Source organism: Rhineura floridana, chromosome 6, assembly GCF_030035675.1.
Source record: "Rhineura floridana isolate rRhiFlo1 chromosome 6, rRhiFlo1.hap2, whole genome shotgun sequence".
In the NCBI taxonomy this organism is placed as follows: domain Eukaryota; kingdom Metazoa; phylum Chordata; class Lepidosauria; order Squamata; family Rhineuridae; genus Rhineura; species Rhineura floridana.
The window spans coordinates 152,195,544-152,214,934 of record NC_084485.1 but is presented as its reverse complement, the minus strand read 5'-3'; the positions used below and the strand labels follow the sequence as shown (position 1 = coordinate 152,214,934).

The 19,391-nt window shown below is 44.5% G+C and overlaps 1 protein-coding gene across 9 annotated transcripts in view; it reads left to right on the top strand.

Moving 5' to 3' along the window:
* TNR (tenascin R) overlaps positions 1-19,391 on the top strand; it is a 223,338-nt gene that overhangs the window by 173,734 nt on the left and 30,213 nt on the right. For 8 of the 9 annotated variants that reach the window (XM_061634120.1, XM_061634118.1, XM_061634115.1 and 5 more), the window contains exon 18: positions 14,270-14,421. In XM_061634120.1, coding sequence (XP_061490104.1) covers positions 14,270-14,421 — 152 coding nt within the window. Of the gene's footprint in view, positions 1-14,269; positions 14,422-19,391 lie in introns of those variants that run through there. The other variant, XM_061634122.1, reaches the window with a different exon arrangement.

The following is a 19,391-nucleotide window of genomic DNA, read 5'->3' as shown; positions in this document are numbered from 1 at the left end:
ATAAGGAGATTGCAGAGAAGCTAAATGAATTCTTTGCATCTGTCTTCACAGTGGAAGATATAGGGCAGATCCCTGAACCTGAACTAACATTTTCAGGAAGGGATTCTGAGGAACTGAGACAAATAGTGGTAACGAGAGAGGAAGTTCTAAGCTTAATGGACAATATAAAAACTGACAAATCACCGGGCCCGGATGGCATGCACCCGTGAGTTCTCAAAGAACTCAAATGTGAAATTGCTGATCTGCTAACTAAAATATGTAACTTGTCCCTTGGGTCCTCCTCCGTGCCTGAGGACTGGAAAGTGGCAAATGTAACGCCAATCTTCAAAAAGGGATCCAGAGGGGATCCCGGAAATTACAGGCCAGTTAGCTTAACTTCTGTCCCTCGAAAACTGGTAGAAAGTATTATTAAAGCTAGATTAACTAAGCACATAGAAGAACAAGCCTTGCTGAAGCAGAGCCAGCATGGCTTCTGCAAGGGAAAGTCCTGTCTCAGTAACCTATTAGAATTCTTTGAGAGTGTCAACAAGCATATAGATAGAGGTGATCCAGTGGACATAGTGTACTTAGACTTTCAAAAAGCGTTTGAAAAGGTACCTCACCAGAGACTTCTGAGGAAGCTTAGCAGTCATGGAATAAGAGGAGAGGTCCTCTTGTGGATAAGGAATTGGTTAAGAAGCAGAAAGCAGAGAGTAGGAATAAACGGACAGTTCTCCCAATGGAGGGCTGTAGAAAGTGGAGTCCCTCAAGGATCGGTATTGGGACCTGTACTTTTCAACTTGTTCATTAATGACCTAGAATTAGGACTGAGCAGTGAAGTGGCCAAGTTTGCTGACGACACTAAATTGTTCAGGGTTGTTAAAACAAAAAGGGATTGCGAAGAGCTCCAAAAAGACCTCTCCAAACTGAGTGAATGGGCAGAAAAATGGCAAATGCAATTCAATATAAACAAGTGTAAAATTATGCATATTGGAGCAAAAAATCTTAATTTCACATATACGCTCATGGGGTCTGAACTGGCGGTGACCGACCAGGAGAGAGACCTCGGGGTTGTAGTGGACAGCACGATGAAAATGTTGACCCAGTGTGCGGCAGCTGTGAAAAAGGCAAATTCCATGCTAGGAATAATTAGGAAAGGTATTGAAAATAAAACAGCTGATATCATAATGCCGTTGTATAAATCTATGGTGCGGCCGCATTTGGAATACTGTGTACAGTTCTGGTCGCCTCATCTCAAAAAGGATATTATAGAGTTGGAAAAGGTTCAGAAGAGGGCAACCAGAATGATCAAGGGGATGGAGCGACTCCCTTACGAGGAAAGGTTGCAGCATTTGGGGCTTTTTAGTTTAGAGAAAAGGCGGGTCAGAGGAGACATGATAGAAGTGTATAAAATTATGCATGGCATTGAGAAAGTGGATAGAGAAAAGTTCTTCTCCCTCTCTCATAATACTAGAACTCGTGGACATTCAAAGAAGCTGAATGTTGGAAGATTCAGGACAGACAAAAGGAAGTACTTCTTTACTCAACGCATAGTTAAACTATGGAATTTGCTCCCACAAGATGCAGTAATGGCCACCAGCTTGGATGGCTTTAAAAGAAGATGAGACAAATTCATGGAGGACAGGGCTATCAATGGCTACTAGCCATGATGGCTGTGCTGTGCCACCCTAGTCAGAGGCAGCATGCTTCTGAAAACCAGTTCCTAGAACCCTCAGGAGGGGAGAGTGTTCTTGCGCTCAGGTCCTGCTTGCGGGCTTCCCCCAGGCACCTGGTTGGCCACTGTGAGAACAGGATGCTGGACTACATGGGCCACTGGCCTGATCCAGCAGGCTCTTCTTATGTTCTTATGTTCTTATGAGGTTACCAGAGCGTGCTCAACTGAGGCGAGGTCGTCGCTTTCCAGATAGGGACGTAGCTGGGCTACCAACCGAAGGTGGTAGAACGCATTCCATGCCACCGAGGCCACCTGCGCGTCAAGAGACAGGAATGGATCGAAAAGAACCCCGAAGCTACGAACCTGTTCCTTCAGGTGGAGTGTAACCCCATCTAGAACAGGTTGAACATCCACCATTTGGTCAGAGAAGGCGCTCACCAACAGTGTCTTGGTCTTGTCAGGATTGAGCCTCAGTTTATTAGCTCTCATCCAGTCCATTATCGCGACCAGGCAGCGGTTCAGCACATCAACAGCCTCACCTGAAGAAGATGGAAAGGAGAAATAGAGTTGCGTGTCATCAGCATACTGGTGACAACGCACTCCAAAACTCCTGATGACCGCACCCAGCGGCTTCATGTAGATGTTAAAAAGCATAGGGGACAAGACTGATCCCTGCGGAACTCCACAATGGAGAGTCCAGGGTATCGATGCATGCTCCCCAAGCCCTACCCTCGGGAGACGATCCACCAAGTAGGCGCGGAGCCACCGCCAAGCAGTACCTCCAACTCCCAACTCTGTGAGCCTCTCCAGAAGGATACCATGGTCGATGGTATCAAAAGCAGCTGAGAGATCAAGGAGAATCAACAGAGTAACACTCCCTCTGTCCCTCTCCCGACATAGGTCATCATACAGGGCGAGCAAGGCTATTTCAGTGCCAAAACCGGGCCTAAAACCGGATTGAAACGGATCTAGATAATCAGTGTCATCCAAGAGCAGCTGGAGCTGGCTGGCAACCACCCGTTCTAAGACCTTGCCCAGGAATGGAACATTCGCTACCGGTCTATAGTTGTTCAAATTATCTAGGTCCAGGGAAGGTTTCTTCAGGAGTGGTCTCACTACTGCCTCTTTTAAGCAACTAGGGACCACTCCGTCTCTCAAGGAGGCATTTATCACTTCCCTGGCCCAGCCGGCTGTTCCATCCCTGCCAGCTTTCACTAGCCAAGAGGGGCAAGGATCCAGTACAGAGGTGGTTGCACGCACCAGTCCAAGCACCTTGTCAACGTCCTCAAGCTGTACCAACTGAAACTCATCCAATAAATGAGGACAAGACCGTGTTCCGGATACCTCATTAGATTCAACTGCCCTAATACTGGAGTCTAAGTCCCGGCGGATGCAAGAGATTTTATCTTGGAAGTGCCCAGCGAACTCGTTACAGCGGGATTGAGAAGGTACTATAATATCCTGAGGGCTAGAATGTAAAAGCCCTCGGACAATTTGAAAGAGCTCCGCTGGGCGGTTGAGAGATGATTTAATAGTGGCAGCGAAATGTTGCTTTTTCGCTGCCCTCACCGCTTCTGTATAGAGTTTGGTGGAGGCACTCACCAAGGCGTAATTGCATCCGTCGGGAGTACGCCTCCATCTGCGCTCAAGCCTTCTCCTCTCTTGCTTCATCGCTCTCAGCTCCGGGGTATACCACGGGGCTGCATGAGCTCTGCATGGGATAGGGCGCGCAGGAGCGATCGTGTCCACGGCCCGGGTCATTTCCGTATTCCACAGTTCGACCAGGGCTTCGACAGGAGCACCTGTCTTATCAGCCGAAAAATCCCCCAGAGTCCTTTGGAAACCCAAAGGATCCATTAGTCTCTGAGGTCGGACCAACTTAATGGGTCCTCCACCCTTGCGGAGGGAAAGGGTGGCTGTAAGCCTAAACTTCAACAAGCGGTGATCTGTCCATGACAATGGGGTCGATAAAAAACTCCCCACCTCCAGATCACCATCTCCATGTCCAGTGGCAAAGATCAAATCAAGAGTGTGCCCCGACATATGTGTAGGGCCAGTGGCAAATTGACACAGCCCCATGGTTGCCATGGAGGCCATGAAGTCCTGAGCTGCCCCAGATAAAGCAACCTCGGCATGGATGTTGAAGTCTCCCAGTACTAATAGTCTGGGGGACCTCAACAGTACCTCCGAGACTACCTCTGACAGCTCAGTTAGGGAAGCTGTTGGGCAGCAGGGTGGACGGTACACCAACAAAATTCCCAGTCTGTCTCTTTGACCCAGCACAAGGTGGAGACATTCCAGGCCAGTCGTCACCTGGACAGGGTGCCTGATGAGCGAGAGAGAACTCCTATAGGCCACAGCCACCCCACCTCCCCGACCCTTGGATCTGCCACAGTGCTGAACCGTATACCCAGGTGGGCAGAGCTGGGAAAGAGCAACTCCTCCCTGATCACCCACCCAGGTCTCGGTTATGCATGCCAGGTCGGCCCCTTCATTAACAATTAAGTCATGGACGAGGGAGATCTTATTATGTCCCGACCTGGCATTTAAAAGATGCACTTGGAGATCCGAGGGCTGGCTGACAGGACAACCAACAGTCCTGCGGGTGTGAGAAGGACCGGAACAAGGTACAGACACAACTTGTCTGAGACGAGTTCCCCTTACCTGGCATGTTCTTCTCACATCACTATACCTCCCATTACCCGTCACTACGTTGATTGGGGCCCCCGAAAGTCCCCCCGGTCGAACTCTCTCTCCCAGACACATGACAAAACACACATAAATACACGCTCATGCACTCACACACTCACTCAATCCCATTCACACCAAACCCGAACCACAAATCAGCCACACAAAAACCCAGACAACACAGTCATACAATAACTCAAACTCATCCACACCAGACAATCACAGCTAAAACAACAGCGGCAGACATCAAAGCAAAAGAAAGCAAAAGAAAGCAGCAGCACAGCAGCAAGAGCAGCAGCAGCAGCAGCAAGAGCAGCAGCAGCAGCAGCAAGAGCAGCAGCAGCAGCAGCAAGAGCAGCAGCAGCAAGAGCAGCAGCAGCAGCAGCAAGAGCAGCAGCAAGAGCAGCAGCAGCAGCAGCAGCAGCAGCAGCAGCAGCAGCAGCAGCAGCAGCAAGAGCAGCAGCAGCAGCAGCCTCTCCTTCCCTTGGGCGATGGTCTCTTCCTCCTGCAGGCACTGGGTCTCCCAGGCCACCTCAGCCAGCCGGCTTATGTATCCCTCCAGAGAGGGGCAGGTGGTGAGAATCAGTCCTGGCTGGCTGGGTACCTGGGGCCTGGTCCTGCCAGGCAGAAGTCCCACAGGGAAGGGTGGTGGAGGTGGTGGTCCCACAGCAGCAGCAGCAACAGCAGCAGCAGCAGCAGCCTCTCCTTCCCTTGGCAGTTACTAATACATGTCATATATCTCCTCCTTAGATTAGTGAGGAGAGGTTTGCAGAGCATGTGTCAAGTGCATGTACACGTGTCAGGTGTTACATACTCCTAACCACTGTTTTAGCTAGAAGCAGACACAAACCTTTAACAGAAAGATTTCACATATCTCTGTTACCCACAACTTCCCTTTTTCCCATTAGCTGGCATCACACAGCTTGCTCATTTCCCTCTGTGAAGATGTACCTTAAGATGTGATGGAAAGCCTCCCAGCTCTTATAAGTATTATCCAGCCATGAGAGTGGCTGTATACTACAGTCAGCGGGGATTTTTCACATTCCGCGATGTTAAATGGAAAATATCCCCCCATGCCATTCTGAGGCTTCCCATAAGCTCATTTCAAAACAAAACCTTACAAAACTTATAGTTCTGAACTCAGAAACGCTTGCTTAACAACCCTGTCAATTTTCATGGCGATACACAAAACAGTCAGAGAGAATCGAGCGTTCAAAGCCTAAAAAGAGAAAAAAACTCAGCCCTTTTGGACTTTTTTCTGCGAGTTCTCATAATCTGTTGAAATTCATTAAAAATCAGCCATGTTCACAGAGTACCTGTAATCCTAATACTGACCTTGCCCCATACTCTGACCTTCATCTACTGCAGTTTAAATGTTAAAAAAATGCCTGGTTGATTTTTAATCAAGAAATTTTGGCTGGAAGCCTATTATAACGCAGGGCATGCTCAGTAAGGACCAACTGTCAGTGTTCTAAAAGCCTCACAGCTGCTGGGCTTGGCTAATAAGAGGGCCACACCCACACCAGACTTGATTTCACTTGAGACAGTCATGGCTTCTCTCAAAGAATCCTGGGAAGTGTAGTTTGTGAAGGGTGCTGAGAGGAGACTCCTATTCCCCTGAGAGAATGGTTTAATAGTCAGCTATTCTGATTAAAGGTCTGTGAGAGAAACAGGGCGTCTCCTAGCAACTCTCAGCACCCTTCACTAACTACACTTCCCAGGATTCTTTGAGAGAAGCCATGATTGGCTTTGAGCCATGGCTTTGAGAGAAGCCATGATAAATTGTTTTAAATTGTTTTTAAAAGATGTGTTTTTAAATTTGTATATTTGTTTTTAATGTTTTTAGTTATTGTAAATGGCCACAGAGCTTCGGCTATGGGGCGGTATATAAATACACTAAATAAATAATGATTGTCCAAATTGTAATAGAGGCCTGGTGTGGATGTGGCCAAGGACAGCTTTGTTTTAAATTTGGGTGGGAGGTAGGGTTGCCAGGTTCAGGGCCTGAGACTGATCCTGTATCTTTAGGAGAAGAGAAAGTCAGCCAAGTGCCGGTGTTCTTGCAACATTGTAATGGGAAAAACCACAAGGTAGAATTGTCCCTTTCCCCTGCCCAACTGTGAAAGATACAGAAGATGTCTTGGTTGGCAGGCCCATCCTGGTCAGTTTTACCTATCCTAATCATGATTGTATAGGAGTATATCCGATTCAACTCAATAATCATACAAATGATCAGACCTGCCTGTTCCCTCCTTCCCCTTTCCTCTCCCTTTCTCCTCCCCTCTTCCTTCTTCCGCCTTCCCTGCCCGCTCCAGCCCTCCGTCCCTCCCCCCCAGTCAGTTTTACGTATCCTAAGCATGATTGCACGGGAGTAAATCCCACTGAACTCAATAAACATGCAAATTACCACATTTATTTATTTATTTATTTATTTATTTATTTATTTATTTCATTAAACTTATAGACCGCCCCATAGGCGAAGCTCTCTGGGCGGTTCACAAGAAAAGAAACATCAAAAATACAATAAACGTGTAGCAATACAAACACATTAAAAGTTTAAAATGTTAAAAAATTAAAAACAATATCAGCGCATACAAACATGTTAAAAAGCCTGGGTGAAGAGAAAAGTTTTAACCTGGCGCCGGAACACATCTGTCCTTCTTCTCCCCTCCCCCTCCTGCCTGCTCCCATCCCAGTCCTCCCCTCTGCCTTTCCACCCCTCCCTCCTCCCCCTCCTCCCTTCCCCATCCCCTGTGGTCAGTTTCACCTATCCTAAGCATGATTCCCTGGTGTGTGTGTGTAAATCCCGCTTAACTCAAGCATGCAAATGATCAATCCATTCTCAGCAAACTTGCACAGGATCCCATTTCTTACCTCCCGGATTAAAAAGCAGGGAAATTCACTAATAGGCAAAAATCCTTGCGGTTTAAGAATGTACCTATAGCCCACAGATATTTCTACCAAACTTTAAAAAGCAGGGAAATTGGGCAGCTATAGTGAATGCACCAGGGGAGCAGGAGACCTGACCTCCTCTCTGAGATATTGTACTGCCCTACAAAGTTGTCAAAATGCAAACACAATTTGGGTTGGTCTTTCACAGTCCAATCCACTTGCTGTGTAGCTTGGAAGAATTTGGTAACGTGTCTCTGAGCATATGGTGAGTGGTGGCAACACCTGTAATCAGCCCAAATAATAGAAAGAAGATATGTCCTGTGCTGATCTTGTTTTAGCAGGGAGGAAGCAACATTATTAAGACAGTTGATATAGTTCAGATGGTCACTTTAAAGTGAAGTTTTCTATAGGAAATAATTTTCTTTTGCTTTTGTTTCTATGAATATGTGAAGTATAGCAACACTTTGCAAAATTTATACTAAAAAAACTCCAAACATAATTGTGGAATAATGGCACTGACTTCTGCAAAATAGTCTCCAGTGGACCTCAGAAGTGTCTCAGTTTGCACAAGATAAAACAGTGGGAGGTGAAATATATTCTAGCAAAATTCTAGGTGTGCTCTATGTTTTTAATTGATCGTGAACACCTTGCCTTAAATAAAGTGGTTTAAACATAGCAGGCTGAAAACATGCATCCTCTTTTTTCCAACCACTAGAGTCATTGCTAAAGTAGCAGCATATTGTAATCAGTCTGATTTTACATTAAACTGCAGTTTCAGGTCCAACTGTTAATGCACCCAAAATAGGAATAGACCGTAACCTCCAGTTTGAAACAAAAAAGGCTATCTTCACCATCATATGACATTGATCAATAAAAAGGCTTTGAAATTAATAAAAATAAATTTGACACAGATTTCTAGGATGAATAATGAGGGAAATAAAATTTTCTAGTTTAGATTCTCTGTAGAAACATTAGTAACACAGTAAGCAAAGTAAGAAGAACACCAGCAAACATGCAAAAATATAATTCTCCATCTTTGGAGATGGCAGGTGTTGCCACCACTCACCATATGCTCAGAGGCACATGTTACCAAATTCTTCCAAGCTACACAGCAAGTGGATTGGACTGTGAAAGACCAACCCAAATTGGGTTTGCATTTTGACAACTTTGTAGGGCAGTACAATATCTCAGAGAGGAGGTCAGGTCTCCTATAGCTCCTATAGCTATAGTTCACTATAGCTGCCCAATTTCCCTGCTTTTTAAAGTTTGATAGAAATATCTGTGGGCTATAGGTACATTCTTAAACCGCAAGGTTTTTTGCCTATTAGTGAATATTGATTATAGAATCCTACTTATCAGAAAGGTCTGTAGTTCTTTCACAGGAGCAAGGTGGCACTTTCTGACCTGCAAACCCACCCCCAATTCCCAGCTGTGTGAGGAAAAGGCATTAGATATAGGATCCCTTCAAAATTGTACTCACTAACCGTGCCATGTACCTTGTTATGTTTCCCAGTGACTCTTTCTTCTCTGATTTAATGCTCAGTGCTCCTGGCAACATTTCCTCACATTTTTTTGCTCTCTGCTTAGCCCCTTTTCTCCCACTTCAGTTTGATATGAGCCTTCTGCTGTGCCTGGAAGACCCTCTCTCCAGCCCTTTGTGAAGCCCCCTCCTCTGCTAAGTCTCCTCTTCAGCAAAGAGCAACGTGCAGATACCTCTGCCATGTAGGGACGTTTCCTTGCTGACAATGCTGCTCACTATTTAGAGTGCTTAGAGCGTAAGTGATAGCTGAGTATAAGCGGCACAGCCATTCCTAAGTGGCAACTGCACAGGAAACAATGATGTACTGGATTCTGCAAGAGGCTCCAAATTCCACTTTCCTAAGCTACGTGTTTTCTTAAAGGCACATATGAATCTCATGCTTGGGATTCCTGACATCTTTTACTTTATAGAACAAAGCTTAGGAAGCCCTGATCCATCTTGAGACCCTGGCACACAGGGAAGTTAACCCTTTCCCCTTGTGCCATTTTCCTGCTAAAAATCAACCCTTCTTCCCACTGTCATTTCCCCCAAAACCTACTATTTGCAGAAAATAGCAAATCCAGAGGCAAGTAATAGCTGGGGGTGGCAATTGTCAACATGAATAAAGTCCAGGGAAAAGAGCTAGAAGGGGAGTGGCTTCCTGCATATCACATTCCCAATCTAGTTTCTCCTTCCCTGAAGCAGCTGCTGCTTATAATGCAAAAGATGTGGGGAATCCCAAAAGCAGGATTCAACCATGCTAGAAAAGACAATAATGCTGGGAAAAACAGAAGGAAGTAGAAAAAGAGGAAGGCCAAACAAGAGATGGATTGATTCCATAAAGGAAGCCACAGACCTGAACTTACAAAATCTGAACAGTGTGGTTCATGACAGATGCTCTTGGAGGTCACTGATTCATAGGGTCGCAATGTCGTAATGACTTGAAGGCACATAACACACACAATACTTTCCAGGAGAACAATAAAGTGTGATTAACAAAAGAGAAAAATCCCCAGCTGCACAGTGAAAGTGTTGAGCCTGCTCACGTTGACTGGAGACATAACAAGCAGCTTTCATTCCTCCAGTCATGTTAATAACTGCCCTTTGTTGCTCACATGTACATAAGATTCCTGGGGAACTGTGATACAAGCAGCACAAAGGAAACATTATTATTAATGTCGCCCAGCTCTTCCAAGATCTGTTCAGAATTTAAAAGGTATGAATATAAATTGAAATAAGTAATCCCTATGGAGGATCAGGGGATTCACAAGTGGTTTGGAAGTTATGAAATTGAAACAAGTCCCTTGGTAGAGCAAATCTTAAAGATGAGGAAATAGCAGAGAGAGAGAGATTCTGTGAGCAAGGCTCATTCCAGAGGGAATGTTGTGGTTTTTTGTTAGTGGAGGGCGAATGGGGGAATAATCCTGTGGCATGCCGCTTTGCCGCCCTGGGCTCCTGCTGAGAGGAAGGGTGAGATATAAATCAAATAATAAATAAATAAATATCTTAAAGAAGAACAGATATATTGTGGCATATGATTTCATAGGTCCAGTGTACACACTACACTTTAAAAAAAAAGAAAGCACTCTGGGCAGAGAAAAGTAAATCATTATACTGTAGATATCTCAATTAAGCAAATTTGCAAGCTTTGTGTTATTTTGTATATATTTTCTCAGCTTCTGCTACTCATAAAATGGACAAAGAGCTTGCAGACCACCAAAAGCCTGCCCTGTGTCCAATGGAAATCCTACTTTCATTGATTTCAGGCTGGCTGTAAGCTCATCAGCAGTAGAGGACTGAATCTGATGGTCCACCCCCAAAGGCTAATGGATCCAGATGGTTTCCTGAGGTCAATGGTTTAAGTGTTGGTTCTGTCAAGGCCTCTCCTTGAAAGGAGTTGTTGTCCCAGGCTGTTGATACAATTGCCCCAAACAACCTTGGCCCAGTCATTGAGCCGTATCAGTTCCTTAGTATTCTGAGGAGCTAAAGGCCATGAAGTAGCAGGGTCAACATCTAGAACATAAATGGCAGAAGATTCCTAACAAAGCTGACCACAAATAACCCATTTATGGCCTTACTCGGTGGTAATGATGGCAGCAAATAATTCCTTTTCCACTACCATTGTGTCTTCTCAGTGCTATTCAGTGAAGCTGTTTCATTTGGTGAGGGGCCTCCTAGGTATGAATCTAAGGGGAGAAACCTGGAACCCCTGAAGCCATGCTGTAAGGTTTTGGCTAGGCATTTTGCAGATAAAGTTGCTCACATCTGTGCCGGCATGGACACGTATAGCTGAAACATGTGCACTGTCTGGTCAGGTGGCTGTAGATACTTTTCAACTTTGGCAGCCTGAGGGTGTAGACCACATGCTTTGAAGACTGAGGCCTACCATCAGTGTTTTGGATCTTTGCCCATCCTGCCAGTACAATCTGCCAGATTGGGGCTGGGCATATGGGCCTCTAAGATTGTTAGTGCCTGCTTGAGGGATGGAGTGTTTCTGGCTGCTCTGGAGGAAGTAGCTATGATATCTCTGTTCAAGAAGCCTGGGTTAGACTATTTGGCCTGGGAGAACTATCACCCAGTCTCAAATACAATTTCTGGGCAAAGTAATAGAATGGGTGGTGGCTGGACAGCTCTAAGTAGTGTTGAATTAAACCAATTATTTGGATCCTTTCCAGGCAGATTTCAGGCCTTATTTTGGGATGGAAACAGCTTGGTTGACCTGGTGGATTAAGGATGAAGGAATGGATGGGGGCAGTTCAACACTAACTCTTCTGGATCTCTCAGTGGGTTTCAGTACCTTTGACCATAGCATCCTTCTAGACTAGTTGTCTGAGTTAGGACTTGGAGGCAACATGTTTACAGAGGCTCTGGTTCTTCCTGGAGGATTGGGTCCAGATGGTGTTTCTGGTGGTGGCCCTTGGCCATTAGCTTATGGGATGCCACAAGGTTCCATCTTATCCCTTATACTGTTTAACATCTACATGAAACCGTTGGGAGAAGTCATCCAGAGATTTGGGTTGAAATTTCATCAGTATGTGGATGTCTCTCAGCTTTATCTCACTTTTCCATCTGGTTGGTGGGGAAACCAGTAGTTTTGGACAGTGGAATTCAGCTACTCCTTGATGGGTTTCACTCCTCCTGTTTACAGCTTGTGTTTGCTTCTGGACTGTGCTAACTGGGGAATCCCAAGTGGCTGCAGTGACCAGGGATACCTTTTACTAATTTCAGTTGGTACACCAGCTGTGACCCTATCTTAAAGAGGTCAGAACTTGCCACAATTATTCACACTGATGACTTCTATGCTAGACTCCTAAAATGTAGTACATACGGCTGTCTTTGAAGATTGTTTAGAAGCTACAGCTGGTGCAGTGTATGATCAGATCATGTCACACCAATATTTTGCCTTCTACACTTGTTTCCAGTATATTTCTGAGCTCAATTCAAAACTGTGGTGAATTTTAAAACTTCAAAAGATTTGGGACCAGGTTACCTTAGAGACTGCCTACACCCATATCTGCTGGCGCATACCCTGAAATCTATGTCAGAGGCCCTGTTTAATGTCCACCCGTAATATCTATTAGGCTGGTGGGTATGAGAAACAGGGTCTTTTCTGTGGTGCCCCCCCAACTATAATTTGATCCCAAGGGAAGTTAGGCAGCTCTTAACTGAGATTTCAAGACACATCTTTTTATAATGGCTTTTAGAGTTTAAATTGCAAGACAGGATAATGCAGACCATTTGTCTAGAGTTGGTTTTTCATTTAAATCTAATAGGATTTTATTGTTGTTTTGTAATATTAATTGGTTTTATGTATTTTATTGATTGCATGCCACTTTGTGAGGTGATTGTCCTAAAAAGTGGTACAGAAGTCTCTTCAATGTCAAATAAATGCTTCTGTCCCTGCTGATTTCTGAGATTTCACCAGGCATTCTTAGAGATTTTCTCACAGAATTGTCAAGAAAAATGATTATTTTAAGGAAAATGCTGATTATCAGGGTTCTGGATTTTGCACCCAGTACCAATTTCTGCACTTTCATAATATCCTCAGAGAACTGTGGAATCACACAGCTTCTGTCTATGATGGACATGAGGCACCATGAAACTATACCAGGCATTGTCTTCCACAGCCAGAGACAGCACAGCTATTTTAACAGAAACAATAACAGAAAGCTGACATTTCTGGTTGGTTTTCAAAATACAAATAGGGAAACTTAACTTCAGAATGAAAAATGGTTACAGTGGGACTTGGGGGTGTATTTGGACTGAAGGGGGAAGCATTGAACTGTGCAAGGTTTTAAAAAACTTTTTAAAAAGTCTAAACTCCATAGTGATCGCTATGGAATTGTAGCAGGGGGAAATCACGGGGAGGGGCCAAGTTGAGCCTTGCCTCCTGGTTCTCTGCGTGCCCATGTACGTATTCTGTTCCATACATCTGTTGCTCCCGAATATCCCATCCCTGCTCTTGCTTCAGTCCATATGCATTGAGGGGGAACACAACAAGGTGGAAGTAATAATAAACTAGCAAGCAAATTGGTGCTAATTTGTTTGGATTTTCTGAGTATAGCACAGGGGTTTGGGGGATTGGTTTGTAGTACCCCACTCCACACACAGTTCAGGGTTCCAGCCAAGAGGAATTTAACGCAAACTCACTAGATAAAATATTGAAGGAAGGTGGAACTTTGTCTCCATTCAGTCCTAAGTCATCACAGAACAGTTGTCATAATACAGTGGGAGAAAATGCTGTCAGGTTCAGGGGTCATTACGGCTCAGTGAGAGAGTGTACACTTTACAAGAATGGTTTTCCAGCCTGTAGGTCTCCAGAAGTTGCTGAACTAAACTGCCTTTGTCCTTGACTTGGGCATGCAGGCTGGGCCTGATGGGAGTAGGAGTCCAGCAACACCTGGCAGGCCATGGATTAGCCACCCCTGTTTTACAGCCACAAGATCCTGAGTTTAAACCCTGTTGTCTCAAACTATTAGCAGGACTGGCAGAGACCTCTGGCTGTGACCTCAGAGAACTGCTGCTGCCGTCAGTCAGAGTGGACAATACTGGACCAGATAAATGGGTGGCCCAACTAAGTGTGAACTGGTTTCATACATATATGAAGCCTCCTTTTGTTTAGAGAGAGCCAATAGCTCAGTGGCAGAGGCATGCATTGAATTTAGAGAATCCCAAATTTAAAAGATCTGGGAAAGGCCCCTCCCTGAGAGCTGTTGCCAGCTGGAGTTCTGCACCCAATAAGACCAATAGTCTTATTTAGTTTCCTCCACAGTCTTGCGTCTTTTCTTTGTACAATGCCAGACACTAGAAGTATCCTTCAGATTAATGTCCCAATTATCAGCACAACAGACCAGTTAAAAATGGGTAGAGTTTATTCTCCATATAGCAAGCCCATTCACAGGATCTGACTTTCCTCTTCTGGTCTTGGCTTATTGTGAACAAATGTGCCTGCCAATATGATATGTAAACAGACACGCAGTGTCACTTCTGATGTGTTAACTGCCCTAATTTTACAGGAGGCCGTGTGTTTATGAATCCTCAAGACTGTGCCCAGCATTTGATGAATGGTGACATGATGAACGGCGTTTACACCATCTCTCTTAACGGGGATCTCAGCCAGAGAGTGCAAGTGTACTGTGATATGATCACTGATGGAGGCAGATGGATTGTAAGTGAGCAAACAGGGCCACCTCTTAGCCAGGTCCTTTTTTCCTTTTCTTCAATCAAAAAGCCACATATATGAGACTTTAATTTCACCAAGTTATTTGATTCATGTGGTACGTTTTTTTAAGTGCACCCTAAGTCTCCCAGTGCACATAGTAGTATGCAACACAATGTTTGCCACTTCACACAATACAGCTGCTGAGTCGTATTTTGAACTCCTGATCACATACTGTAAAATAATTTCATTTTCCCGTAATAAATCTTTTTACCTCTTGCTTTTGAATAGCATAGCACAGGCTAAGGCAGAGTAAATGAACACAGCAGGCAGCAGAAGAGCTTTCTCTTTCTTTTTAAAAAGAGCCTTAAACCAAGAAAGAAACTTGCAACTTGAACCCACCATTCACTGAGGCAAAATCCATGAGTTGAAGGCCAGTGCTCTAAAGGACGCCCCATGCCAAGCCTTAGCAAACCAGTGGTTGTAATGATCTGAGAATGTCCCTTTGTGACTGGAAAGTGTGGCTTCCCTGGCTCCCTGTGCCGGCACAGAAAAAGTACAGCACTATCCATTCACTGCTAATTCTGTGCTTGAAATCTGCCTACATTTATTTATTTATCATTTAAATTTATACGTACTCCCTAACGTAAGTTAGATAAATGCGAAGCAGTCCTAGATTTGTGAATTTGTTCACTGCTTCCCTTATCTTACAAGAGCACAGTATATGGGTGATCTGGGGGCACTGCTCCACAATGATGAATCAGAGTCTCGCAGGAGGAGCCCCAGTTGTGCTGAGTCCTAAGCTCTACCCTGTAACATGCTTGACAAGATGCCTTTCAGTTTTGTCTTTCTGAAGGCTAACAAATGCACAGCGCTGCTGCCTAACTGGACATATGCATGTGATGAGACAGTGTCAGACTCTTTTCTTTCCTTTGAGAAAGGTTGTTTAAGGAGAGAGGGAGGTAGAATGGAGAAATGGGGCTTAACATTCTCCCTTTCTGCTGCATCTGTCTCCCAATCCACACTACTTTTCTCCCCCTGGGGTTTCAGATGCATCTTTGGGAGGATAAACACAAAATTCTGTGGGAGCAAGGGAGAGGAAGGATGGCTTGGATAAATTATTAGCAGTAAGGAAAGAGTCAAGTGGCACCCAACCAGTGCCAATTGCCCCCTCCGAAAGCAGCTTTTCTGTTTGAAAAACCATGAAGTGGAGGGGGGTCATTCTTATATGCCTTTACTTGTACAGTTAGGCTCTTCAAGTATGAAAGGAAGAAAATCACTAGTCAAGCCAGAACCATCTTGCCAGAGTTCTCTATTTTCCATGCCTTAGGGACTAAGTTAATAATAGTTACACTTTGAGAGATTCCTTGTGATTTATTTGACACATGCAGCTCCTTTGGAGAGTGAAGCTGGAGTTGATTCATGATGCTATCAAGGAAATTAATCAACAGTGTAGTTCAAAATCTGCATTTTACTGCTCAACATATGGCAGCTATGTGAAGCTCACAATAGGCCCAGCATACCCCACAGAGGGCCTGCAAACAAGATTTAGTCTCAGAAGCAACTTTGCCTTGTTCTTAGTGGCCCTACCAAACCAGTAACCAGATTATATATTGGCAAATAGAAGGGAGCATATTGTGTAGTTTCATGGACAGTGCAATTGTAGGCAAAAGTGAGGAATTTCAACATCTGTAGCCACTTTTGCTTGTCCTTGACTGGCATTGAACAAATCATACTGCCCAGTGTATGGTTGAATCTTTCAACTTCTCCATTGCCCTTCAAGTAACAAGCAGTTGTTCAGGATTTTTTTACTCCTTCGAGTTACAAGAGTTGTGCTATAAGGATGCTTTTGAAACTGGCTCCATGGTCAGAGTGGATCCACTCTGGGAGCCCATAAACACCGAAATACTGCTCCTACAATGCCTTTCCAACCTGCTGTGCAGATTGAACCCTGCACACAAATTGTGCCATTTTTGTAAAATGGTCTGTACAACCAAAACATTTACTGCCTGATTCCTGTTATCCTCTGTTGTCCAGAAGTTGATGCACACAAGTCCCAATGGGGCAGTGGTTCTGATGCTCTCAAGTGGGACACTTGCCTCTGGTTCAGGGGCTTTACTGACAACACATCTTTGGCAGCACCACACATGCTCTTTGTCTTCATGGTCAAGACTGGACCAGTAGAATCATTACCGGGTCAAAAGGAGAGGGTTTTTTTGGCCCTGATGACCGGCACTATCATGTACTCCTTGAAGAACAGTTGTTCTCAGGGATTCAGGTACCATGTAGTGGTAGATCTTTTTTTGAAATCAGGGACTTAGATCCTTTATACAGAATGCTTTCCTTGAGTATCATATGTTGCCACTGCTTGAGTAACATTATAAAGCTGAAAGTTCCTTGTGTCATTCTGTTCTGGAGAGCCACCTATTCCTCCTGACATAAAATGTAACTCTCGACTTTGTTCCTTTTGCTGATACTCCCTGAGCTCCTGTGATCAAAACTGATGAAGGTCACCTGACACAGTATAGGCTATAAACTGGTTGTTTTGGACCAATCCCATGGCCCTGACTCGGGTATTGGTCTCCCAGTCAGTGTGGTTTCTCAAGAGAGTTGTTACATCATCATTACTCATCCTGTCAGAGCTTTCCTTGACTAAACCCTACTGGGTTGAGAAAGGACTGGTGTGGTGACCTGTTTGTGAAGCCCCTTTGACTGCTTGCACTTGATTAGTCCACCTGAAGACATCCTGGACAAGATCCCCTTTGACTATGGCTGCATCTCTTAGCAGAGGTCTCTCAACAACCAGTCTTCCACAGTGGTAGGCTTGACAAATGGCTCACGGGTCAATGCATCAGCTACCACATTCTTATTGTCTGGAATGTGATGGATATCAAAATTATATGATGCAAGCTTTGCCAACCATCTTTGTTCACATGCATCCTTTTCAGGCTTGGTCAGTATGTACCTGAGCAGATTATTATCTGACCACATTGTAAACTGAGTTCCTTTTAACCAATGTCCACACTTTTCACAAACTGCCCATTTGAAGGTGAGAAATTCAAGTCTATGTACTGGATAATTTGCCTGGGATTGGCTTAGAGATTTGCTGGCAAAGGCGATGGGATATGCTGTACCACCTTCCGGGGGAACTTGGGATAGCACTGCCCCGAGTCCTTGTAGAGGCGTATCAACAGCTAATAGGAAAGGTCTGGATGGGTCACCACCACCTAATTCAACAAAGCAGTTTTGAGGCCTTCAAAAGTTCTATCACAATCAATAGTCCAATCATCTGGAGTGAGTACACAAAATGTTATTTCCTTTTGCAGTGCTTTACCTCACATCCTCACCTTTTATGTCTGGCAGTCAAGTGCAACAGTGCCTTGCTTTTGAAGAACAATGGCTGATGTAATCCTGGTAGCAGATCACCATTCCCAAGAATGATTTAATTTTCTTGGCACCGGGGGGGGGGGGGGGCTACACCAATCACTTTTAATCAGATCCTCCTTTTTGAAGGCAGTTATCACTTCCATTTTGCTGGGATCAACAGCAATTCCTCTGTGGCCAACTATCTCACTGATCTTCTAAAGAAGAAATATTTCTTGGGTGCCAGCTTCAAGTTGTTTTCTCTCAGTCGTGAGAATACCATCTCTAATCGCTCCAAGACCTCTGCCTCTGTTGGTGCAAAAACTAAGAGGTCATCAAGATAGCAGAGGAGTTTGGTAAAATTCTGGTCACCAAAAATGTTCAACATCATTCACTTGAAGGTGGCAGGCCTTGAGGTAGTTTGTTATACTCATAGGGCCTAGTGGTGTAGTAAAGGCAGTGTATTTCTTATCTGCTTCATGCAGCAGGACATTATAGAAGCCTGAAGTAAGATCCATGGTGCTAAAAAATACATTATCACCCAATGCTGCCAAGCAGTCTCCCTGATGAGGGAGTGGGTAAGCATCCTTCACAGTGTGGGCATTAAGCCATCTGAAGTCAGTACAAATTTGCAGATCACCGTTCTTTTTCTAGTCCAGGACTAATGGTAATGCATACTCACTACTAGATTTCCGCATGATTTCCTGTTCTTCCATTTCTGACAGGACTTTCAAAAAGCGTTTGACAAGGTACCTCACCAAAGGCTTCTGAGGAAGCTTAGCAGTCATGGAATAAGAGGAGAGGTCCTCTTGTGGATAAGGAATTGGTTAAGAAGCAGAAAGCAGAGAGTAGGAATAAACGGACAGTTCTCCCAATGGAGGGCTGTAGAAAGTGGAGACCCTCAAGGATCGGTATTGGGACCTGTACTTTTCAACTTGTTCATTAATGACCTAGAATTAGGAGTGAGCAGTGAAGTGGCCAAGTTTGCTGACGACACTAAATTGTTCAGGGTTGTTAAAACAAAAAGGGATTGCGAAGAGCTCCAAAAAGACCTCTCCAAACTGAGTGAATGGGCGGGAAAATGGCAAATGCAATTCAATACAAACAAGTGTAAAATTATGCATATTGGAGCAAAAAATCTTAATTTCACATATACGCTCATGGGGTCTGAACTGGCGGTGACCGACCAGGAGAGAGACCTCGGGGTTGTAGTGGACAGCACGATGAAAATGTCAACCCAGTGTGCGGCAGCTGTGAAAAGGGCAAATTCCATGCTAGCGATAATTAGGAAAGGTATTGAAAATAAAACAGCCGATATCATAATGCCGTTGTATAAATCTATGGTACGGCCGCATTTGGAATACTGTGTACAGTTCTGGTCGCCTCATCTCAAAAAGGATATTATAGAGTTGGAAAAGGTTCAGAAGAGGGCAACCAGAATGATCAAGGGGATGGAGCGACTCCCTTACGAGGAAAGGTTGCAGCATTTGGGCTTTTTAGTTTAGAGAAAAGGCGGGTCAGAGGAGACATGATAGAAGTGTATAAAATTATGCATGGCATTGAGAAAGTGGATAGAGAAAAGTTCTTCTCCCTCTCTCATAATACTAGAACTCGTG